Below are 27713 nucleotides of genomic sequence, written 5' to 3' on the forward strand. Positions count from 1 at the left end.
TGTGTTTAATGAGGTGGGGTTATTTGCCATCGTTATGTCTCTTTGACATATAACACGCATTTTGCATGTCATTAGGGACAAATAGTATACACCGGCCATACTTAAATGAATTGGTCCATAAACGGATAACACCATAATATAAAAAATGAGAAAGTTGCATTTGAAAACCATATTGGGCGATGGTTTTATCTTAATTTGTAAACAGCATACTTTCCTTCTCAGCACAATGATAAAATTCATGTTACCGTATTTCTTAAATTAAAAAATCATGTACACTTTTGGAAATTCGATTCAGTACAATGATAACATTTCGTAAGAGAACCGAAAAACGCGTATGTAGTTATTATTTTCTCAAACAAATCGTAAATTCTTGTTTAGCTCACCTGATTGCTCAGGTGAGCTTTTGCGATCGGTCTTTGTCCGTTGTCCGTTCGTCCGTCCACATTTGTCTGTAAACACTCTAGAGGGCATATTTTTATGTCCGATCTTCATGAAACTTGGTCAGAAGCTTTGTCCCAATGATACCTCAGTCGCGTTCGAAACTGGGTCATGCCGGGTCAAAAACTAGGTCATTTGGTAAAAAAACAAACAAAACTTTTTAACAGCGTAGAAGTCACATTTCATACCCAATCTTCATGTTTCTTTGTCAAAATATTTCTCTTAATGATATGTTGGTTGAGTTCAAAAGTGGTTCTGGTGCGTTGAAAAACATAGCTGCCATTCGGCGGGGCATTTTTTTTATATTTGGCTATAGAGAAACCTCGTTATCACTCTAGATGCCACATTTCTTGTCCGATCTTCATGAAACTTGGTCAGAAGATTTATTCTTATGATACCTCGATCGATTTTGAAACTGGGTATTGCTGGGTCAAAAACTAGGAAACTCGGTCAATAAAAACAAAATCCTTGTAAAGACCTTAGAAGTCACATTTCATGCCCAATCTTCATGTAATTTCAAAATCGTTGTCTTAATGATATGTTGGTTGAGTTCAAAACTGGTTCCGGTCCGTTGAAAAACATGACCGCCAGTGGGCGGTGCAGTTTTCCTTATTTGGCTATAGAGAAACCTTGTAAACACTCCAAAGGCCACATTTCTTGTCCGATCTTCATCAAACTTGGTCAGATGATTGGTCCCAATGATACCTCTATCGAGTTCGAAACTAGGTCATGCTTGATCAAAATCTAGGTCACTAGGTCAAAAAAGATAAAAACCTTGTCAACACTTGAGAGGTCACATTTTATGCCCAATCGTCATGTTACTTTGTCAAAATGTTTGTCTAAATGATATGTTGGTTGAGTTCAAAAGTGGTTCAGGTCCGTTGAAAAACATTGCCGCCAGTGAGCGGGGCAGTTTTCCTTATTTGGCTATGGAGAAACTATGTGAACACTCTAGAAGTCACATTTTTTGCCTAATCATCATGCAACTTTGTGAAAACATTGATTTTATTAATATCTCAGATGAGTTCGAAAATGGTCCCGATTGCTCTAAAAAAATGGCCGCCAGGGGGGTGGGGCAGTTTTCTTTATATGACTATAGAGAAACCTTGTGAACACTCTAGAAGTCACATTTTTTGCCTAATCACTGTAAAACTTAGTCAAGACAAGTGTTTTATTGATATCTCGTACAAGTTTGAAAATGGCTCAGATCGTTGAAATAAACCCACTTGTTAGTTCACCTGATTGCTCAGGTGAAGTTTTAGGATCTGTCTTTGTCCATCGTCCGTCCGTCCACATTTGGTTTGTAAGCACTCTTGCATTCACATTTCTCAAGCATTCTTTATCAACGTTGCTTAGAAGCTATATGGCCACAAGATCTCAGTCAAGTTTGATAATGAGCAAAATCGCGTAATAAATGCCAGAACTATTGCCCTTAGATTTTCAAATTTTTCATGATATTATACAAAATCCTTGAAAACACTCTAGACGTCACAATATTGTTTTAGATTTTATTAATCTTGGTCATATATTTATTTTTTAAGCAAGGTTTGATGTTTGGTCATGAGGGGTCAACACTCCATACGCCAGGGTTTGGTTCAATAATGATGAAACTTGACCAGGATATTTGTCTGGACGATATCTAAGTCAAGTTTGACGTTTGGTAATGTGGGAACAAAATCTAGGTAATGGTGTCTTATCTTTTAAACACCTTGTAAACACATTGGAGGCCATAGTTTTGGTCAAATAATTATGATACTTGACCAGGTTGTTTTTTTCTTTATGATATCTAGGCAAAGTTTGACATTGGGTCATGCGGGGTCGAAATCTTGGTCAAGAGGTCCAAATCTTACAAAAACCTCGTAAACACGCGTAGAATTAGCATATTTGCAAATGTTTGCATCGTAAAAAATGCAAATGGACAGTACTCAAGCATAATTAATCATATGCTGACACTTCAAAATTAAACAGAAGAGAACCAATCTAATATGCTCTAGAGTACTGAATTTTCAACTAAGCAATGAACACGGCCTTGTAAAAAAGTTTAGCGAACTAGGGCTATCTTGGCCGTCTTATATTATAAAGATTAATGTACAAACATGATTGTGTTATCCTTTGAGCTAACAACACGTCTTGGTAAAGATCCTTTCCCTACAAGAGGGGTTGAATTAGTAGGAGTTTGATTGTTCGTTCGGATCTTGAAATGCTAAGATGTTACATCAATAATTAGGTTACTAAACAAAACCAAAACTGTAAATTCCCGTATTATGAATAAGTCGTCAATTCGAAAATATGGCGATCAAAGTTGTCTACGATTGTGTTCGACATTATAAGCATTACCATATCCGACAAAAATAAAAGAACGTCATAATAGAAGTATCAAATCTTACGTTCTATCATTTTATGTATGGTTTCCGTCATGTCCCAATCTTTATCGACAGCAAAGAAATGTTGTTGATCATCAATTTTTGAAGCCATATCTTTCATAACGCGAAATGAATTTTCATCGTTTTTTGTGCCGAGTGCAATGCAGAAGATCTCAACGCTTCGGTTTTTCAAATCTTCGGCAATTTCGATGGGGCTTCCACGTTGTGTGTATTTTCCTGGAAAGTTGCAATTGCAAGTTTATATAAATATTCTCAGGGCCTGAGGATGTTAATCGAAAATATCACACGGCTTATCTTGCTGTATGTTTCTTTTATTAAATATTCTTATATACCCCAAAAGACCGTCAAGATGGCCTCCATGATTTTTTTAATTCACAGTCTTTTAACTAAATTTGTACATGTTTTTTTCTACAAATTTATGTTGTTATAGTTTTTATTACGTTTCAAACTACACTTACACAAACTATATATCATATTGCATACACCTAATCACTACAAAGTAATGCGTATTCAGGAGCATTATAATTTTAAAAATAAGGCACCTCTCATTGGTTAATCTTGTATCATTGATCTTAATCGCAGTTTTTACACATTAAAAAGCTAAAAGTTCTATATTATTGTTTTTTCGTTTGAAAAAAAATGGATGAACGCCTGGTTTCAAACAAATATATCCTTCATTATGTTAATAATAATTTCTCTTAACACGGAAGGGTTTCATTTTGCAGTGAAGTGCTTGATTTATTGATGTGTAAAAGCAGAGATCCATGTCATTCACACATGTCAATTGCTACAGTTTTTCACGGCAAATATGAGAAGCACATTCAAATTCCATATAGCTTACTACAATAAACAATTTTTGTTGTTGTTGTTTTTGAATGGTTACCCCTAAAGAGATTAGAACACATTTGCGGATTAAGCACATCGGTTTTGTAGATAGTGTTGTTCCCATTAATTACGAAAAACGCTGTTGCGAAGCACTGCCGCGCGCAAACACCAGCTATCTAGGTCAAAGATATATTTGTTGATTATGCCGTTAAATGGGAGAACAATATAAAAACTGGCCTAACGATGTCATTATTCCTTTCGTTGGAAAACCATTCAACGATACACATGTTTAAGCTCTGGAACAAGTTTAGTACTCATGCCATTCTAGTTGACCCTGTCATTGCAAACGTCACACTTTCTCACCGTGCGTAATACCTCTTCCACCTTAGGATATTCGATCTCTGGCTTGACAAATGCCTTATATTGCTTTATTTGACTTAGAATTAATGTGATATTGCACAAAGTACAATTTTAGCACTTTCTCATTCGCATATCATCACTCGGTCGGTTCATTTAACAATTCTTTAAAATTTGACACAATAAGGCTTAAAACATTTCAGATCAATGTACTCAACACAATTATTGCAAGAAAATGGCAATATAAATCTTTTATTTTTGCAAAAACATATAGTCTTAAATTGAATTTTCTTCAATACTTGACGGTATGTGAAGTGTGATAAGCAAACAGGTAAATGCACAAACGTGCATTTAGTAAATATTTTATCCGCATCAAGAGAGCTTTTAAACATACATATACTTATTTGATTTCCGTATAACGTAATAAATGTCGTTTTCTATCATTCATTTTATCATTTTCAATTGACAGGAGATTAAAGGTTAGTTGCATGGAACTAAAAGATGATGGTTTCGTTGAAAATCGTTTTACATTAAGCTTATTTTTTCCAAAATCAGCAACATATTTATATAACAAATATATTTTTATCAGAAGAATAATTAGACATTTTTGTGATTACAAATGTAAAATATTTAAATAAAGGATATACAATTATTAAAATAGTGTAACGGCATCCTCATTATATTAAAAAATAACATCTTACCGTCACTAATTAGGATTACAACTTGCTGTCGTAAGGCCTCAGCTCTCATAGAATTTTTGGTTACTATGTCCTTACGCACATCATCTAAGGCAAAACTTATAGCTGTTCCATGGCCTGAATAAAGAGAACAACATGAAGTGCTTTCACGTGTTATAGAATCGTCAAAGATTTTGCTATTTTCAAAAATTATACTTGAAGAAATAACATAAGATAATAATAACTGCTTATATTTACAAGGATATGTATACCAAAACATATCGACTCAATTTAAGTATTGACTCTTCAAATATATTTTTAATGAATCACATTTTTTTTTTCTACTTAAAAAACAGGACAAATTACTGACAACGTGTAATTTTTGTGTGTATACATAACAAATACGTATTAACAGTTAAGCACAAATAACAATGTGCACCTCCTGAGTAATACTATTTTTTAGGGATGTCAACGAATATCCGAATATCCGAATATTCGGTCCCAGACCGAATATTCGGATACAGTTTTCCGAATCGAATATTCGGAAGAAAAAATAAAAAATCGAGTAATTTCAAAGACTTTGTTTTCGTGAAATTTGCTTCAAACATTGTTAAAAAAAGTTGTTCCTCGTGTCATAATATTTATTCCTTCTACGCGCGATAATGCGTCGCTATGGTGATGACAGTATACCGGTCATAAATCCCGCTAATTGCCTAACAAAGACAGACACTTTGTGTCAAAATTATGATAGGTGCAAATCGCGTCGGCAATCAAAACACCGACCTGCACTTGATCCAATGACTCGAATTACATTTAAAATTATCAAAGATTAAATGAGTAAAGGAAAAACCAACTTGGTGTAAAAAACGAATAAGACCGTATGGCAATTAAACCACCGACCCGTCTTGATCTAATAACTCGAATTACATTAAAATGATCCAAGATTAAATGAGTGAAGGAAGTGCCGACTTGGTGTGAAAAACAAAGAGATCGTATGGTTATAATCACGTTGTCCAATCAAAAAAGCTTTTAGAAAATAATTTAATCAACCTCTAACGAGTATTTGCGTATCGTATGGTCCAAACTTTAATTTATTACTCAATATTCAATCAGGTATTATACTTCAAGAAATGTTTTTGGTAGTTCGCCCTCATTTAATTGAAAATATTATAATTGCTACACGCACAAAGTAAATCTCTGTCCAAGCAAAATGCCACCTACGCCTTCCGATGCTTGGAAGTATTTCACGACAACATCCGATAAGAAGTCGCCGATCCAAGTGACTTTTAAACGTGGCAACTTTAAAAGACTGACTGTTTAGTCTGTTAAACAGGTTCAAAGTGTGTTGCGGCTATGTACATAATTCGTTTAAGTTCTGTTTTGTCATGTAATTATTTTGTCGTCATGTAATATTATGTTTCTCGTTCTATTGTTAATGTACAATATTATTAGTTTAAAAACAGTTTTTGTCATTCAATTTTAACAACAAAAAGTAATCAACAAAATCAGCTTCGAATTATCGACGGCAATGCTGTGTCAATATTTAGTCATTTCCGGTGCACTTCCGGTAAAAACGAAAGTAAAATTCTTGGAGTAATGGTACGGTAAACAAAGTTGATTTTTTTGCAACAGATGTTGACCGAATATCCGAATATTCGTTCGGAAGGATGACCGAATATTCGAATACCAAAATCGGTATTCGTTGCCATCCCTACTATTTTTCATATTGTGTCTTGAAAGATGGTTATATTTTACCTGTTTGACTTTTAACGTCTAGGAGATTTATGCTATTTATTTCCTTAATGATGTATTCTTCATTTTGGTGGTGCGCCTCACGTTGGTGGATGATGTTTGTTATATCGGTAGCAAATAAATTCACTGTCACTCTGGTCCCATCAGGGTTATTGCTTACAGCAAGCTTAAATTATACAAATCATGCAGACCTATTAAATTTTCGTGTTGGAACGCAAACACAAAAGCGCATGCACAATAACGCGTACAAGCAAAACACATTAACGCATATGCGTACGAATGAACGCACAAAGACACGCTCGCACGCTGCCATGCACGCACGCAAGCATACACGCACACTGGCACGCACGCATGCTAACAAGCACACTATCATCTGTATCCTGCCATTATGCACGAACACATACACACGCATTCTAGCACATACCATGGATATTCATAAACAGATTATGTTTCAAAAGACTTACATTTTTTATTAAAGCGATGACAAACGCCTTTGTCCTATTGAAATCTTCATCAGTAATACTTCTTGAAACATCCAAAAGAATGTACGCATCAACGCCGTATTCGTTTTGAGGACGCATTGACCTCCCACTAGCGACATTCGCCTCTCCACTGGCATTTTTATTTGCTTCTCTTCTCTCAATTTGCTTATCAACAGTGTTTTCCAAAGCTTCTTTCAAATAAATTCCGGTGTCAAAGGAAAATAAAGACCAGCCTGGAAAATATAATACAATCATAATTCTGAATTCAATACACCATATCGGTCAGTAAATCAGAAATGCATTATATTGTTTTAAAGGGGCCGCCCAACAGATATAGCGTCGTATCGACGTGAAACGATATTTTGGGAAACTACGAGGATTGCTTATAAAGATCAAAAATACAATCGCATTGGCGTGGATGGTCGAGGGGTCTAGGCAGGTGGCTTTTACTCCAGGACTCCAGGAATCCAGGGGTCAGTGGTTCGAACCCTGTTGAGGGTTATTTTTTTCCCTTTTTTAAATTGTATTCTTGTTGTTTTACTAGAGATTTTTAGTTCAAATGTTTAAATTTATCAATATAAAGCATTTAAAGTATTGAATGACAAGCTTCAATACATGCCAAAATCTGTTGGACGGCCCCTTTAAACCAAGTAATATTGTGTATTGTTTATTATTATTATTGAAAAAGATGCATGCTAATTACAAATTGAGATGATAATTCAAACGGTACCGGAAAGTAATACATGCCGCAAAATTTTCAAAGTGTTATGTCTTTTCAATATCAATAAAACATACATTATATATGCATAGTCATTTTCTCAACTCAATTTAAAAACTGTAATGCAGGTATGTGCATACAACACATATATAAATATTTATAAAAACGTACACATAAAAGTATATAGAGCGTATAAAAAATATGTATTTTGACAACTATTATTTTGTTTGATTGAACTTGCATACTTGTAACCACTTACGACATAACAAAAAAGGTAAGTATGTTGCTTGTTCGAGCATTTCAATTAAATCAATATTCTATTTAGTAGTATTTTGTTTAATCAGAATGATAGTAAACACCGTAATTAAAACTATTTTTAACAATTTGCCTATCAACTGAATTAACTTATAAACTGCAAATTTTTTCTTCATGGTGAAGTTTTCATATGTTTAACGCAACAATGCACAACACTTAATGACGCACAAGCAAAGCTTTTGTTGAATGTATCGCTAATTGATTTAAATCAAACTAGAGGAGTTGATATCAGTGTAAGATCGTAGTTGCATTCACAAGTGCTCATGTGAATAATATATTTGCAGTCGTAGCTCCGCCACTATTACAAATATGCTTTATATAACCATTCATGAAATAACGATACGATCTGAAATCATCAAAATACCATATTTTGTTTGTAAAAATAGATTAATTTATCAAGAATCAATTTTTTAGACATGTTACATGGATTTGTGCGATCTCATAATTAGGCACACAATGTTTAAAAATATAACCGATTTGACGTGTGCATGGCTAACTACATACATATATAAACAGTTATATGTTAAATGGCCGATGACTGCTATATTGTTCATAAGTATTTTCAGGTTATTTTCGGAGCCGTAAGAGAGCATTCTCCTCGCCCTAGTAAATTTGCTCAGTCCTTCAGCGATTTGATTTTCCGACCGATAAATAAATATAATTATAATCGTATCATATTATTTATCCCATTGTGGGATCCGGTCTCTAGAAGAGACGATCTGCGTGGCTGCATAGATTTATCGATTGTACAATAGGTCATGTGTTCACACACATAGGCTATGCATGCACTTCATAATATATATATATAAATATAAATATATATATATATATATATATATATATATATATATATATATATATATATATATATATATATATATATATATATATATATATATAGTTGTATACGTTAAATGTCATAATCCAGATTATGAATATTATATAATAAAAGTAAAAACACGTGTCTGGGATTTTTAATATATATTGATATAGCAAACGCTGTGATTTATGTATTAGTATGCAGTGGATGCAAAAAATATTCTATATGCCAAACTGGCGATACACTTAGAAATTGGCGATCTGTCCATAAACAACAAATGCGAGACCCCTAAACAAGACATATGCCTTTAAGTAAACATTTAGATGAATGTTCACATTATGAACCAAAATTTAAAATATTTCCATTTTATAAGCTATTTTCGAACAATATTTCAGCTAGGTTAGCAAAAGAACAAAGGTTAAAGGTGCGGTTTATAGTCTGCTTCAATAACGTATGCATCTTCAGCCGACTTCGACATTAACCCCCCGATAACTGGGATTTAAGTCGTCCGTTTACATATACATATGGCGCCATAGGCAGCCACGGCACATTTTTTGCTCAGAAAAATCCAGTGCCCTGAGCGGGATTCGAATCAGGGACCTTCCGATCCCTAGATTAACATCTTACCACTAGACCACTGTCCCCCAACATTTTATACATGTATTTAAACCAAATTTCATTTAATATTTATTGACGTTGTGACGTCATAATTGATATGACGTTATCTCCATGACATTTTTAAGTTGTAATATATTGTATTATGCCCTGATGAGCTGTGCGAAACGCATTGGCTATATCAATTTATCCCATCATCAGACGTGCATTGTCGAAATAAACCACGGTGGAATATATTTTCCTTTATTTCGGCAATGCTGAACTACAGCTGTCAATCGCGGCGGAGAATGGTAATATTACTCGGGATCAACTATAAAGTTATCATTTTTAATGTTGTCTATTTTAAAAACTTCAACAGTTTGATTTTAGTTATATGGATATAATAAAATGCATCTCCTTACATATCGTCAATTTTGTCATATTTAAGTATTCACAGGTTGCAAGCAGTTAAGCTATTTCTTATATCAGATATGGACGGAACGTATTTACGATCGTTTTTACACCTAGTTCATCTGACATGTTTATACATCCTTAGCAGTGATCCGAGGTTTCGATTTTTTTTCAACGTATGTTTAAAGTTTGTGTTCTGTTTCAAAATAGTGGATAATAAGAAGTATTTCTTTTGATTTTAATTATTTGCTGTATTGAATAATAAATACGAGCATCGCAACGAAAAGTATGCATCGTAATTTCCGTACGCGTAAGGTTGACTATCGCTTAGAATTCGCCAAAACGTAAAGACGCCATACATTTCATTTCCGCATCGGCGCGCTTATTTACCATTTGTAATCGGTTTAGCCCATCTTTTTCATAGACATGGTTGCTATTTTCTTCCATAAATATAATTCAATGCGTTTTTTATCGGCGTTGCTATTTCTATCTAGAGCAATGAATTATGTAATAATAATGATTATTATTATTAATTAACAATTTATGAAATACTACATGCTCTCCTTACTGCTGACGTAGGAGGGAAGGAGAAAGGAATAACTACCTGAGCAGTCTATAGGTCCATCGCTCCATTGCTTGTTGAACAGACAAGTCCTGTTAGTCGAACCGCCGTACAGACGGTCGTTACAGGAAAACTCAATCGTTGTTCCTATGTGTATACGCTTTGGGGGATCAACTACTCGCGCACCGAACGGAACGCATGGAGGCTGGCAATAATCATCTGAAAAGGAGATTTTCTTCAGTTGGTCTGTCATGTTTGACAATTAAAAGTGAGGGGCCATTATATCAATAAGAAGCATCTGTGTTCATTACATTGATCAATGTTACAATGTGAAACACATCGCTGCGTATTATCGTGATGTTAGTTTGCTTGTATTTAAATACTGAAAGTACATACAATGCGCATAAGGACATGTATTTACGTGATTTATCAATAAAAGAATGAACGTCGATTAAGCAAATAAACCTATGCAGGTGTTTTAAAATAGAGGATAATGATTCTTTAATTTTCGTTTATATTTAAGGCCACACTTTTTCTATCGACCATACCTTCTCGCACACACTGGATGCATGGCTTATCCCATTCACCATCGGGCTTACATTCCCACACGGGTGATCCCATCATGGTATAGCCATTGTCACATGCAAACTCAGCGGTCGCGTTCGGAAAATAATAAAGCTGTGTAATTTCTAAGGTACCGTGTAGTGGTTCTGGTGGCGTCATACAAGTAATTGCTGAAACAACATAAATGAAATCTTGCGTTAAAACATAAAACAAAATCATTATAGTATTATCATTACCACTGAAAGGTCGCTTTCTTATGTTTTATATACATGTTTCTTACGTACTTTTACTGATGCGTATAATGCTTTATCATACCGCTGCATTGATATCTGCTTGATATAACGTTGCATGATATATTTTTTTTATCATACCACCGCATTGATATCTGCCTGATATAACGTTTCCTGATATATATTTTTTTATATCATAGTCAACAGGAAGTTCTTATATCAGTTATGTGTGGAGGATGGTCATATTATTCGGAATCAACTATAAAGTAATCGTTTTTATTAAAATCGAATCAGATTCAACAACACAAACAATTTGATACCAAGATGTAATATATTTGAAACACAAATTGCAATACAAACAGCAAAAACATTTTTTTTTACAAATATTAAGCGCGCGTGCTTATGACGTCATTATTAACACGTCAAACGACAAAAGTCATATTATTTCCCGCTAAAACTGCAGCTTTGTTTGCGGCTTTTTCATTATTTCTTTTAAATCGTGGACGTAGAGGTATGATAAACAGAAAAACAGGTTACTGTCTTATTTTTTGCAAGCCTCGCCGTTATATTATTCTAAGCCTTGCCTGATATATTATTAAAAGATCAGGCAGTAACCTGTTATTCTCTATATATCAAATACCAGTTCAACAGGTAGTTCTTATATCAGTCGATGATAGGAGGTAGTTTATATTACTCGGAATCAACTATAAAATACTCATTTTTAGTAAGATCAGAATCCACAAAACAAATAATTTGATACCAAGATATATTATATTTTAAACACAAAATGCAACACAAACATCAAAAAAACATGTTTTACAAATATTTAGCGCAAATGCCCATGACGTCATTATCTATCTATCTATATATTCTGTCTAACTCCCCTTTCGGGTATTATCAACAGGTGCTTTATCATTATGAACACGTCAAACGACAAAGTCATATTCTTTCCCGCTTAAAATGCAGCTGTTTAGCTTTTTGTTCCTTATTTGTTTAAAATCGATGAAGTAGAGGTATGATAAGCAGAACACAGATAACTGACTGATCTTTTTCTAATATATCAGGCTTGGTACGAATAAAATAACGTTATATTATTTTAAGCTTTGCCTGATATATTACATAAAGATCAGGCAGTAACCTGTTATTCGATTAAACGATATATATTACTTCTTACCCTCACACATTAAGTCGTCTTTATCAAAACTATCGTCTGCGAGACATTGCAGATAATTTCGATTGCTTTTTGGCCGAAACCCATGATCACATTGGAGCGTCATCAACTCTAAGAAGCCATAGACGTGTTTGTAGTCTGTTATCACTCCATTGCGTATATTCTGATAAGACCTTGCGTCACACGTAATTGCTACAACAAAATAATTTTTAAATTGAACATATATAGAGCATTTATCGAGGCAGATGGTGTATTTTGAACAACGCTTTGACAAACTGTCAACGCTTTGACAAACATTCACGAATGCTGAAACAAAGTTTAAAAAAGAAAATATTGACATCCATATTCGATGCAAACTAATCAATGTCCTCATTTGGCTTTATGCACTGTCAATTTATTCACTTTCGATTTGTTATATCATTATGCTAGTGACAATATCACAGATGTGTTTAAGATTTATCTCATTTGAATTGTGTTTGCCTCTCAATAACTAACTTCCATTAACATACAGCATACCCTACCTCTGCAAATGCCATAGTTGGGCAATATTCCGTTGTTCCACTTTCCGTTATCATCACACCGAAGTGTTTCTGTAAGAGTAACCTCCTCAACTGGTTTTGGTCCATAGTTACCGTAGATATCATAGATGTCAACATTATCATTCTCGGACGCCGGGTTAGTTATGCCTTCTTTGATGTATCTGCATCGAACGGTTGGTAAAGTTGTTAAATCTTTTTCAATAAAATGTTTCTTTATTTAAATTTGATAATGCCTGTTCCTCAGGGCAAATATCGATAAGTAATAAGTTAAGTTTGTTTAATATGCATACTCGTCCTCGAATTCCAACAATAAATATACCGTTTTCGCGTATTTTGTGTGAATCCTTTGTCGCAATCAAAAGCACACGATCATTATACTTTATATATGTACACCACGCTGGAAAAGCGTCTTAAAGAATTTCGGTATGCTTTTTACGAATTTTGTATGTTTGCAGAAATATGTTTTGCCAAACTGTGACAGACAGTTTAAGTTGAGAATATATCCATTTAAGTTTTTAATAAATATGACGAATAGTATTCAAATGGTAAGCATAGTTTGTTACTCTTTTAAACTTTAATAAACAAGTAATATATTCACATGTTTTAAAGCAATATTTATAATAAAGTTTGACCGAAGTAAATTGCATGTTATTTTAGTATTTATTTAAATAAGTCATTATCCCCAGCAAAAGGCGGAGGGATATTGTTTTGGCGATGTCCGTCCGAACGTCCGTCCGTCTTACCGTCTTACCGTCCGTCTTCCGGCTTTCCATATCTTGGAATTGCTTAGGCGGATTTCATTAAAACTTGGTTTGAGTATATAAATGAATAAAAGGATGATGCACACCAAATGGCATTGTACACCATCTGTTAATAACGGAGTTATGGCCCTTTGTATCTTGAAAAAATGCTTGTTATGTGTGTCTTGAGCGATATGTTTGGAAGTGCTTTTGCTGATTTCATTAAAACTTGGTATAAGTATATATATGGATAAGAGGATGATGCACGCCAAATGGCATTGTACACCATCTGTTAATAACGGAGTTATGGCCCTTTGCATCTTGAAAAAATGCCTTTTGAGTGTAAAATATAACACTTTTGTGTCCAGAAGCATATTGGCGGGGGATATCAATTCAACGAATTTGCTTGTTTAAATAAAAAATACTGTGGAAAATATTTACATAGATAGATATTGTAAAAATTGATGGATGTTTATATAGAATACTTCACCGATGACATACATTTCAGTTTTACTACAGTCGGAAACTAAGGGGTCATATCTTTTTGCTATATAAGGCGGAATACATAAATGCTTTATTTTAAACTGTGTTACTATTTTTATCCTAAATAGTCTTTTTTTGTGTTTCATAATTATATATCTAACTCGAAAAAAAATCTTGTCGCTACAAAGAATTCAGAGAATAATATCATATGTATCATATCACTATGAAGCTTAACAAAGCCACGTCTATACTTAACGGATACTTAACAGACTCAAAAAGCAAAAAAACACGTTCTCTCAACAGTCTTTTCTTCATAAGGCAGACGTTTTTATGATTCAACAAATAGTACGTGTTTAAAAAAAAAACTAGCTTCTCAATTGTATGTCCCTCCCTTAAAAATATGTGCTTATGTAAGTCCCTTTTAATTGTGTCGATATTCTTTTCAAAATGTACTTAACCAGAGTCATGTTGTAATGACTTTTATGGAATTTAGCCCATTTGTTTTCTAGAAAAAAAGAGTTCAGTATATCAAGTATTTTAACACATTTTGATAAAGATTACAACGTTTCGTTATGGAATACGGGCGGAATTTACACTCGATGTGATTTAAAATTAATGATGTATCATTACTGTTTCCGTGTCACGAAAACGTCATCACATCGCCTATGCTTGGACTGACGTTGTTTTCAAACATTTTGTTCTTCGATATTGATTTCCTTTACCTGTAGTTGTATATAAGAACACGCGGCGTTCACTTTAAAAGTTAAAATTTTAAATTACAGAGACTTACCCGTTCTCACATTTCAACGTTAGTGTGTCCCCAGACAGGTAATACGCATCGTCTTCAATAATTTTGTTGTCTCTAATAATTTTCAGTTTCTTGCTGCTCTTTGTTATTTCCATTTTGTCCGGAAACTCGGGCTTCGGGCAAGCTGGCATATGATGTGTATAATAAGTTACCAATAACAATGAAAATTAATATATACACATCAATGTCTTAAATTAATGATATGATTGTTGATTATCATTAAAAAACAACAACAGCCCACATAATTAAAGCTGTGCTGAAAGTTAATTTGACTGAAAACTGTTTCTTGATTTTAAAAATGCATGCGTGGAATCGTCGAACAAGCTTGGAAAGAATGTCATAAACGCTATGAACTCATGTAGAGAATAGACACGTGGAGTCACTCGAAATGCAACAACAAACATCGCATAAAATATATGCAGTTTGCATCAGTTACCAAATTCTTTATTACTTTATCAAGGTATGTAGTTTTAGTTGATAATATGTCAATAAGAAATATAATGCTACAACTATAGTGTCCGCTTAATGTATTACTTAAACCACTGTGTTTTAAAGGTCAAAAAGTGTAACAGCTTCGGTTAAGCACACTGTTTTAAAAACTCAGTCACAGAAACCAGAAATACCTTAAAGTATTTGATTCATCATAAGTTAATGTGTGGTTAATTTCAAGGTTGTTTCGTTCCCATTCGTAATTCTTAACGAGATATCTATAACGATTTGTATTTTAAATCCACGCCGTTGAAATAACTGTTATATGTAATATCATAAAACTTAAAGAGAAAAGAGAAAAATTAATCATCATCATCATCAACATCATCATCATAATCATCATCATCATCATCATCATCATCATCATCATCATCATCATCATCATCATCATCATCATCAGCATCATCATCATCATCATCATCATCATCATCACATCATCATCATCATCAGCATCATCATCATCATCATCGTCATCGTCATCATCATCAATATCATCAATATCATCATCATCAGCATCATCAGCATCATCATCATCATCATCATCATCATCATCATCATCATCATCATCATCATCATCATCATCATCATCATCCATCATCATCATCATCATCATCATCATCATCATCATCATCACTATCCTCACCCTCATCCTCAACCTCCTCCTCCTTCTCCTCCTCCTCATCATCTCATCGTCATCGTCGTCATCATCATCATCATCATCATCATCATCATCATCATCATCATCATCATCATCATCATCATCATCATCATCGTCATCGTCATCGTCATCATCATCATCATCATCATCACCACCATCACCACCATCATCATCATCATCATCATCATCATCATCATCATCATCATCATCATCATCATCATCATCATCATCATCATCATCATCATCATCATCATCATCATCATCATCATCATCATCATCATCATCATCATCAACAACATCATCAACATCATCATCATAATGATTTTATAAAAACGATGATTCTGGCTGTTATGATAATTTTGAATATACAATTATGACGATGACAATGCTAGAAACGGTGTTGTTGATGAACACCAAACTGAAGTTGATAACACAATACGATATGCAACTTTTGCTTCTGAAATCTGTTCATAAATTGAACCCTTCTCTGAGTTTAATTGTTCAGAAAAAATCAGTCTTGTATATTGTAATAAAGGCAAGGTTTAGCCGGCTAAACAATGAATTATCATAGCCGATATTTGTTCTGACACATACTCAAATAAATGTTTGCTTTACACTTATGATACAATTATCAGTTTAAGGCACATGTTTTACTGGCATCTGAATTTTTTAATTTTTTTACTTTTTCACGTAATTAAACGAGAAAGATGATAGCATTCTCGAAAGATCAAATACTTATCATGAAATATACATGGTTTGAAAATAAGTGGCATTGAAAGTTCAAAAGCATTCATTGTTTGACATTCATACAGCATTACAAAAAATAAAAATGTAAAACGATGACTTAATTTGGAATGGCTTTGATATCGTAGTAAAAACGTTTGTCAACACATAGTATGCTTACATCAGCGTAATAACATACGATATGATATCAGAGCTCCAGATAAGGATTTGTGAAATTAGTAACGGTACTGCCACTGACAGAAAGAAAAGGAGTAACGCTTAAAATCAATTAGTACCTGTACTACCATATCCAAAATTACAGGTAGTACTGTACTATCGTGTTTTCGGATATTGAAGGGTGTATAACTGACTTTACAGAAACATTTGCAGCAATTAAAAAAATATATGTAGCTTCTTAACAGTTACTGTATTAGGTTTTCCATTCTGAATTATGATGCTAATACAACTACACATTAAAACTCATGACTAATACTATTTCTTCATTTTTCTTGACAAGAAAACACAAACCAACTAGTAAGCTAAGTAAATGAACACTTATTTCAGTGTCTCATCCGTGTCCATCGTGTTTTCTAACGTTTTACGCCACCGATGCAATCAAATCGTTTAATATCGGGGCGACAATGTCTTTTTCTGGGTTTACAGATTTAATGTCAGGATGGTTAGAAGACACCGTATTTAGTCATTATATGACAACAAAGTGTTGTTTTGTGCCGCTTTCGATTAAGCCCGCATTCAATTGCGCGCAGACATATCGTTTTTGACGGATTAACAGGAAATCACGCGACATAATAGACAATAATATATGAACCCAGGCTACAACTTTTCGGTAATTTGAATTAACGAAAAGCGCCGTTAGGTTAGGGACCAACAAATCACGCCGCGCTGACGCAGACGTATCGGTACGGCCAGATTTTTTTCGTAAATGCGTAAAATGGATATTAATGTCGTAATTGTACGTCCAGTTTATAAAAATAAATGCGTAAATCTTCATGAAAAAGGCGTTTTTACGGCAGTACGGCCCTTATCTGGAGCTCTGGATATAACGATTCAGATTGTCTAGAGGTTAAGAAGACGAACCAGGTTCGAACACGATAGGAATCCATCATAATAAATAGCATTACTTTTTTTTTGTCTTTTAATCTGACTGAAAATAGCGAAATAGTTATACAGATCAATAATTCAATGTTACCAAAATGCAAGCAACAAGTAGACGCGATTCTTGAAGGGTAAAGAGTGGATTGTTCCTAATTCGACTTTATAAATAGCTAATATCTACATTACCTTCAGCGTTTAAAGATATAATCATACGCTACTGCCTTTAAGTCGCTTCGTTACATCGAAGACGTTTACATTCGAATGACCCTTTTTTACTTCTGAGATAATGCTTATTTCAATACAATCTAAACAAAAACAAAATAAGATACTCAAATATGAAACTTTATGATGGTTGTTCGAATCCAATTACCTGATAAACATTGTACCTCGTGAAGATACAGCGGTTTTGTTTTTGGCCCTGTCGTATCTCCCACTCCCTGCCCTGCCCAAGCAATTTTGCCAAGTTCTTTATGGTACTTGCAATAGAATAAAATGCCTTCCAGATTCGGAACGTTGCTCTTGAAACCTTCGGCGCATTTGAAGCTGACACGATTGTTGCCTTTGTTGCCATGTACCACGTGTTTCAACAAGTCGTTATTCAGCAACATATCACACTTTTCTGGATAGTAAAATATTACGTCACTTTAACTTATTATAATAACAGTAGAAACACAATACAATGTAAACTGGTGTTTCTTTCATTACAACCTTAACGAACATTCACTTCCGCCACACACACAACAAAAACCATACAAAACAACATACAATGCAAGGGCATAGACATAGACATGTTTTATTAAGTAATATAGGCCACCGGCCCAAAATACAGCCTTTACAAAATATATCAAGCAGAGTGATACATAATCATATAATCATACATTTCAGAACATTTAAGCAAAAACGTTTCTGAAGTGATACACATGATTAAAATGTTGGATAGAGCATTACAAAAATATATTTAAGTATGTATGTTTAAAATTTCTTTTCTTCTCACAAGCGACTTATGCAAAAACTTAGCAATCCTTATTATATTATGTTCATCTTTTAAGCATAAGATAGCATAAAACATTTGATGAGATCGGTTTCTTAACCAGTCAGGTTTGAAGAATGTTTGCCTAAATGTTTCGTATTCATTACATTCAAAAAAGAAATGATATTCATCTTCAACTACGCTTATATTATTTTTTACACATAATGGACAAAATCTTAAATGTCTATCTATTGATAAATGTCGACCTTTCTCAATCATGAGATCATGCGCTGAGCAACGGAAACTTGACAAAGTTTTCCTTTAAACAAAAGACATATTTATATTCAGATATGGTTCACAGTACAAATCAGTTTAAAAAAATAATAACAATAATAAAGACTACAAAACCAACATCACTATTCCTACTACTATTCTAAAGAACTACTTCTCCTCCTCCTCCTACTTCTCGGCTACTACAACTACTAATATACTGCATTACTGCTACATGTAACACTACTTCTTCCTCTTCTTCTTCTACTACTACTACTACTACTACTACTACTACTACTACTACTACTACTACTACTACTACTACTACTACTACTACTACTACTACTACTACTACTACTACTACTACTACTACTACTACTACTACTACTACTACTACTACTACTACTACTACTACTACTACTACTACCACTACTACTACTACTACTACTACTACTACTACTACTACTACTACTACTACTACTACTACTACTACTACTACTACTACTGCTACTAGTACTACTACTATACTACTACTACTACTTCTGCTACTGCTATACTACTACTACCATTTCTACTACTACTACTACTACTACTACTACTGCTGCTGCTGTTTCTGCTGCTGCTGCCGCCGCCGCCGCCGATGCCACCAACACCACCACCACACCACCTCTACTACTACTACTACTACATCTGCTACTGTTGCTGCCGCTACTACCACAACAACTACTTATAATCCCACTGCTTCTTCTACCACTACTTTAATACGACCACCAATATTATTTTAAAGACCGAAACAAGGAATTCAGAATGTTAACTTACGTTGTTCAAACCAACTGACAGCGACTGCGAAATCCGCAATGGTCACACACGCAATCAAAATCGCACATAAACGAATAAGGATGCCCATTTTTATGACAACCATTCGTGAAAATGTCTTACAGTGTGCTCGTTTAAAAATATTGTGTAATAACTTTGTATTTTTACACTTTATTCAAACAGTGCATGATACGCATTGAATGTAGTTTATAACGATACTTATTCAAATACTCGATTGTCGCCAATGAAATGGCCAATAGAGTTCGACCCTCTTATAGAGTAATAAACCGACTATGGCAGTAAGTAATTCGCAATAGACGAAAGTTAAACTAAACAGTTAATATTCCACGAAAATATGCTTGTTTATAATGTCGAGTATGTTATTTCAAAGTCCGCGATATTCCCAAAAATGATTATTAAGATTTGCGACTAACAAGAAACACTTGAGACCCGTTATGTGAACAATTATACAAACTGTTTGATAATTATAGGTTGTGACACTGTATGAGGCCCGACTAGTAATTTTCTTAATACTCCTGTGCAATTCTTTTAAAACAGATTTGCACCTTAAATTTATTGGCAGAATAAAGGTATTCTACAATGTAAGTAAATGTTGTGCATTACGTAATACCAATGCAGACATACCAACTCTGCACTGTTATATAATTAATCCCGTAAAATTATAAGGATGAAATCAATACATTTACGATTTGGGTGTGGGTTATTCGTTTAAAAAACAAGAATAAAATTAAAGAAAGAAAAAAAGTAACCCTTAATTGGTTTCGAACCACTGACCCATGGAGTAAAAGTTTATCTCTTAGACCACTCGGCCATCCGTGCTCATAGAAAGAGTTATGTATTTTATACTTTATATAAGCAATTTTCGTATCATCACAAAATATGACGACAACAACATAACTCTCCAAATTATTCATCGTTTCGAGTTGCAACGCTTTATAATTTTCTGGTTTTAAAATCGTCAAAAGATGCATTAAATGGTCTTTTAGAGCTTAGTGAATATTCAGTATTATTGTTTCCTCACAAATATCATAACTACAGCGAAAATTTGCGAATCTGAAACTTTTTTTTTTAAATTTGTCAATTAACCAAAACGTGAAAAGGTCCCTTTAATATCAATAAATACATTTGTATTTGAATTAATAACCTGATACTTAAACTGTTATTTTAAAACTTCTTGGCCCTAAATACTAACTATAAACGCTATTAATAAATTTCAGAATTTTACTTAATGTGATATATGTAATTGAAATATTCGTTATATTTAATTCATGAGGTATAACTCTCGAACGTTCAATATTTTAGTTGGATATTCATGTCCGACGTTAAAACATATTTCAATTAAAAATGAACAACACAAAACCATAAGGGCCTCCTGATAAAAGCATACTTGCGGATATGTTTATATTGGGATTTTAGCTTCATGACATTTCGACTAAAGTAATTTATGTTCACAGAAATCGGAGGATTGGCTACGTGACACTTTACAAGCAAGTTACTTTAGCCTTTCAAAACAGCTGCCTCCGGGAAAAACAAAACACTAACCACTCATCAGCGGATGGACGCATTTGTAAATTGCTCAAGGTACTTGACGTACAATAAAGACCAGACTAAAATAATTAAGTGAGTATTTCTTCGTCAAACCCAGTAAAATTAATTAATATTGTCATTAAACCGCACAATACTTGCATTGACCGTTCCAATGAGGTGATCCCAGTTTTAATAATTTTATTAAAAAATAATACAAAAAATACCATATTGTTTTATACAATATCATTTTAAATATATACCCTAATTGTTTGAATAGATTTTTTTTACAAAAACAATACTCTAAAATTATGTGTGCTGTATCCGGTTCACTCGTAATGTTTGTGCAATAATTTCTTTTATTTCATTGAAATAATTGTTTATTTTTAAACAGCATCGTTATTTCATGGTTTACTATATTTGTTAAGACCCTCAAAAGGTTTATTTCATAAAGACTTTACAGTTCGTTAAAATAACTCTAAACGTTCGCGACTTTAACTGTTGAAAGTTTTAGTCATTTCTGTTGGTTGACGCCATAGCGCTGTGGTTCCAATTATAGTGTCAATCAAAAAAAAGCAATTAAATAAGTCTTTATTTCCGAATGTAATATTCATGGCTTAATAATACAATCATAAAAGCAATATGTGATCCAATCGGGTAAACGTATTTTTTCTATATATAAATTGATATTTAATATTATTATTTTCCATGCGACTCCCAATTGCATGAATACAATGTATATCATATCAAAGAATGCGCGCATTAAGACGAAACCAGGCAGTAAGTGCTGAAAACCAATGATTTGTGTGCTGTTGTACTGAATATGACTTTCGTTGGCCTTTTCGTCTAGGCATGCGCTTTACGCAGGTTCCGGTTGTTTTGTTATTTCGGCTTTAGTATTTGTGTTTGAATCAAGTACAACGTTGTCACGATTGTCACAGATGACGCCCGTGTGAAGATGATCTTGAATTTTTGCGTTATTTATTGGAGTCTTGTTGCGGTTGTCTGGACTGAACCAGGTATTTTTTATTACTATCATAAAATATGCAGCGCCACGTTTGTATTTCTACAACACAATGCGATCTATACGAGCAACATTCATGTATGCACATTTTAGTGTTTAAGTCTAACAATTACGAATGTTTATCCATAGCTTTCAAACTTTTCTGAATTGCTTCACTCATGTCAAGCGCATTTTGTCTCGTTGACGTTATTCAGGTTATACATAAATCGGTATCATATTTGATCGTTCAATTCTCATATCAACCGACACCGGTATTTGTTTACAAGGATGTGGGTCACCTCCGCAAAGCCCTGGGACACAAAGGGAGGATCCTGGGAGACTGACATTCCCACCTGGGCATACGATTCGATACCGATGCAGGGAAGGTTTCCACACGACATCGTACAGTGGGTCCATGACTGAATGCAAGGACGGAACTTGGACACCGGTGACCTTGCAGTGTACAGGTATGTTTATTATTATTTAGCGATGACATTGCCTAGACAGTTGTGTAAGCCATACAATCGTAGGAATACATTGCGTTTGAATTGACATATAGCTAAAACAATTTTGGCGGTGCACAGTGTAGCGTTCATTTTGCGAAGACACAGATGTATATACGTAATTGTACAAGCGTGCATACATATAAAGTGCTGCTCAGTTCGCCTGGATAACACAATGTTAACAAGTTAGCGTAATAGTGCGCACAGTTTCGCGTTTGCTAAGCGACAACTTGGCTATATTATTGTAGATGTCCGCATGAATATCAGTAAATCAAGACGACTTGCATAAATGATACGCGTAGCAATTTGCATGGTATCAGCTAAACAACAGCGATGTTTCACATTCTAAACAATGCACTCGTTTATTTAATATGACATATACCTTTTTTCTAAAAAACGTTTAATGAGAAATGAAGCGCATATCCATATGTAATGTTGAGTCTCCACTTTGAACTCCTACATACGATATGCATTTTAAAGCGCGACGCATGTAGAAGCTAGTTTGCATTTGCAATTGTTCAAGGCGCAACTGATGCAGTGCGGATAAATCATGTACAAAAACTACGTTTGATACTCAAAGTAATGTATGATATAAACAAGTATGTATTGCTTTGGTTTGCTTAAACACGCACTTATATATATATATATATATATATATATATATATATATATATATATATATATATATATATATATATATATATATATATATATATATATATATTTTGACATAGGCAACTAATATGTTAAATAGTAATCGCTCAATCATATATTTCTAATGTTGAAAACACAAGTAGGATGAACATGTTTTTCGGAGCAATACACAAATGTAAAGTTGAGATTTTGCAGAAAATAATAAATAGAAAAAACAAATCTAAAAAAGTATTTGTATTGCTAGTTTGCCAAAAATTTTTAATGGAGACAAAATATATATGGCATTTTTTATTTAATAGAGATGTGTAAACATGCTTAAGTTTTCTTTACAAACGAACAGTGAGATAACATATTGGTAAGCTCTTCTCCTGCTGTTTAAACGCAAGGGGAATCATACATGTCGAATGTATCATAAAACAATAAAAATTAACAGACCATGTTTCTCCGAAATATGCTGCCTAAGTCTGATCTGGTAATTAATGTTGTTCATAGACATCTTCTTACACTCGAACTCCAAAGGCATATGATAGAATGTTTTAAAATAATTTTGATGATGATGCTGATCGTAATGATGATGATGATGATGATGATGATAATGATAATGACGCCGACGACGACGATGACGGCGATGATGATGATGATGATGATGATGCCGACGACGATGACGACGATGACGACGATGATGATGATGATGATTATGATGATGATGATGATAATGATGATGCTCACGACGATGACGACGATGACGACGATGATGATGATGATGATTATGATGATGACGACGACGACGATGAAGACGATGATGATGATGATGATGATGAAGATGATGATGATGATGATGATGATGATGATGATGATGATGATGATGATGATGATATAAATTAGTTTGCACTATAGCAATAGTGTCGCAATTTTAGCTTATTTTGTACTAAAATCAAGACAAAGATATTAACCCAGAATCAAAATAGCACAGCGCATGTGATCAGCGAATGACGTTATCAAGTGTCGATTCTCAAAACACTTACTTTAGTTTCAAGAATGCGGTGACACGTACTTAAAGATAGTCATAAAGTCCTATGCCACTTTATGTACAGATGTGTTTTGAGAGGCACTCTTAATTAAGCTTTCAATGTAATTTCTAATTTGAATTGCCGTTTCCCTTTTGTACTTTGTAATGTTAACGACTTCAAAAAGAAAATCGTCTAAAAATAGCCCAACATCTAATGTCAAGGATGGGAACAAGTAGTAAACATGTTTCAAGCGAACAGGTTCAGAATTCTGTAACAATCTTAAGTCTGTAATAACCATGACCCCCTTTTTTATTAAGATCGTACAACATTTTTAGTCACGACTGAGTCTTTAGCTCACAACTAAATTTATTATCTTCATGTTCCTAAAATAAAGGACACGACAACGATTAAAAGCTACTTTATAAGAAAAAATAAATAATCATTGAGGGTTCCATATTAGATCTTATACACTATTTAAAGACAAAATAAGCATTTAATGTCATTTTATTGACATACAATCGCATAACATGGAATTTATAAACGTAGCTTTCATAAGGATTCAATTATTGTTCAGTTGATTGATAATATAGTGTGCCTGTTTTAATCAAGTTAACCTTATGCTAGTCGATATATAGGGGAGTGACATTAACTTATGCGCTTCAGATGTGACTAGTGATGTACATTTTGTATTTCATTGAATTACTGTATTCGTCAAAATCTCTGTCATAAATTATGATAATGATGTGCTTTTTCTTTACATTTTCTGTTCCTACAGAGCAGTTTATTTGAATATTACTTCCCACTGATTCAGTTATTTTCGCCATTAATAACTTGAACGCAACTTGATAAATGTCTGCCAAGATAACAATTAAACATACATGGTATAGATGCAAAACAAAACAACAGCTAAATTACACTCTTGAAATGGAAAAGTCTTAACAATACATGTAGTGATTATCTAGTGTACAGTTTTTAATGGAAAACTGAAATGTTACGTTTGAGAATAATTATGTAACTAACATTGCGTTTGAAATATGAGCCTTGGTAGCGCGATCAATTTTGCTTTCTAATGTCCTTATTTCGAATCTTGACAAAGAGGATTGTTTTATTGAACCCTTTTTACTCTTATGGGTTCACTATTGTTAAGATTTTTACATATTTTTTTTACTTACATTTTATGATACATATGAAGCGTCAATAGGTGCATAAGGAATCTGTAAAGCTTGCCGTAAGTGACAATTCACGTTTCTCTTGACCGAAACAAACGATGTTTGATATGGTATTGTATTCTAGTTAGTCCAATGTAATGCGGATACTGTTGGCAAGTTATTCTTCTCTCCCATTCAAATAATTATATCATAGAGCATAGATGGTATCAAACTATACTTTATTTACTTAAAATGAAATGTTTTAAACTTTCCACGTCAAGATAATTGTAACAAAGTCTTTGATGCTAAGTTAATTAGTAGAACTCCGTATCTAACTTAAATTATCATTTCTTACACTAGTGCAATGTGTTTTTCGAAGTCGCATACAGGACCCCTCGAGGTTTCAGCTCAATAAACAACTCGGGCAATTTTTCTATTTGAAGAGCTAACATGCGGCGCCTTGAATCCTCCGTCTAATGGTAGGCGTTTAGATGATAACTACAATATCGGATCCTTTGCAATGTTTGCTTGCAACCCCGGTTACGACCTTCAAGGACCGAGCAGGCTATTGTGCAGGGTTGACGGCGAATGGAATCCGCGGGAACCCCCTCGGTGTACTCGTAAGAATGTACATTTTATGTTTAATATTCGTATCACTTTATTTTAAACCAGCAGTCTAACTAGTATTTACAAGATCGATAACCACTGATGGCGTTGAAATTTAACTTTAACTTCTATTTTGTGTAAATGGAGCTCCTACATGTTCGTACGTCTTGTTGGCAAAGCATCTTTCACAGTTTTTAACATTGATGAAGAAATATAGGCAGTAAGAAAATATAACACTTATCTAAGAATGAACGTTTACGCAATTGATAATGAAATCGTTACTAGAAGAACGGAACTTTACACACGTTCATTCATCCCGTAGGTTATCGACCTATGGAACAACTTATCTCGCGACATAAGATTGTTAGATTCTCTATCAAGACTCAAAAATAAATTGAAACAATTAATTCTTCCAAGTGTCGAAACTCTATTATATTTTCATGTTCGTGATTTCACTTCGATTTTACATGCTCGACTAAGGAATAACTGTAGCGACTTGAAATTGCACTTGTACACCAATCACTTAGAACCTTCACCTTTATGTGTATGTGGAGAAGTTGACACGGTGTATCATTTCTTTTTTAATTGTCCACGCTTTACAGAACAACGTCCAACTCTTTTTGAAATCCTTCGCGCAATTGAACAAATACACTGCAATACAATGCTGTTTGGTAATAACATGTTAGATAATGACACCAACTGCTTCATATTTAAAAATGTTTAGATATTTATTAAGACGACAAAGCGTTTTTCATAATGTTGTTGTAGCACATAGTTTCCATTTTCCTGGACAGGACTTCACTATCTTAAGGCTGTACTGTATGTAATAGAGTTTTATTTCCAATTCCTTGCAAATCATGATTTTCTTTCTTTTTGACTTGCGCAGTTTTTTGTTTTCTTAACACAAATGTACTTTTGGCAATGTAACATAGAGCTTTACAAAATCACGCTATCGTCACGAACATGTAATGTAAATAACAAAACAGGGAAAGACCACCAATAATGTTGTTAGAACTACCCTTTTTTCAAAATTGTTGTATTTGTATTTATATGTATATTTTGTAGTTTTGTGATTATTTTGGAAATACAATATGTTTAAACGTAAATGAACGTTTGGTCATATAATCGTATTTTATAAATGATCCTGCTCATGTATTTCCGCAAGGCAATTATAAATTCTGTCTTTCAAAATGTGTTGTATTTTTTCTGTTAATAACAACTTACATTCATACACAAATTCGCGTCTCAGAACATGCACGGATATTGTAGTTATCTCTTTATGTCGGTAACGAAATTAAACGTGTGTCTCATTTAAGCAAAATTTTATATAAA

General features: G+C 33.7%; 2 protein-coding genes across 3 annotated transcripts in view; one reads left to right on the top strand and one right to left on the bottom strand.

The window, feature by feature from the left end:
• LOC127836895 (complement factor B-like) overlaps nt 1-27713 on the bottom strand; it is a 132474-nt gene that overhangs the window by 6474 nt on the left and 98287 nt on the right. Inside the window, exons 1-11 of one of the 2 annotated variants that reach the window (XM_052363539.1) lie at nt 19916-20352; nt 18227-18475; nt 14853-14994; nt 12822-13000; nt 12304-12492; nt 10884-11069; nt 10378-10554; nt 6898-7148; nt 6437-6599; nt 4706-4819; nt 2826-3038 (exon numbers count right to left, since the gene is read on the bottom strand). In XM_052363539.1, coding sequence (XP_052219499.1) covers nt 2826-3038; nt 4706-4819; nt 6437-6599; nt 6898-7148; nt 10378-10554; nt 10884-11069; nt 12304-12492; nt 12822-13000; nt 14853-14994; nt 18227-18475; nt 19916-20018 — 1966 coding nt within the window. In that variant the 5' untranslated portion in view covers nt 20019-20352. Of the gene's footprint in view, nt 1-2825; nt 3039-4705; nt 4820-6436; nt 6600-6897; nt 7149-10377; nt 10555-10883; nt 11070-12303; nt 12493-12821; nt 13001-14852; nt 14995-18226; nt 18476-19915; nt 20353-27713 lie in introns of those variants that run through there. The other variant, XM_052363538.1, reaches the window with a different exon arrangement.
• LOC127836894 (uncharacterized) overlaps nt 22328-27713 on the top strand; it is a 168376-nt gene continuing 162990 nt past the window's right edge. The window contains exons 1-3 of the mRNA XM_052363537.1: nt 22328-22476; nt 22748-22927; nt 26219-26395. Of these exons, the coding sequence (XP_052219497.1) occupies nt 22416-22476; nt 22748-22927; nt 26219-26395 (418 nt within the window). The 5' untranslated portion in view covers nt 22328-22415. The remainder of the gene's footprint in view (nt 22477-22747; nt 22928-26218; nt 26396-27713) is intronic.

This window comes from Dreissena polymorpha, chromosome 7, assembly GCF_020536995.1.
Source record: "Dreissena polymorpha isolate Duluth1 chromosome 7, UMN_Dpol_1.0, whole genome shotgun sequence".
NCBI lineage: Eukaryota > Metazoa > Mollusca > Bivalvia > Myida > Dreissenidae > Dreissena > Dreissena polymorpha.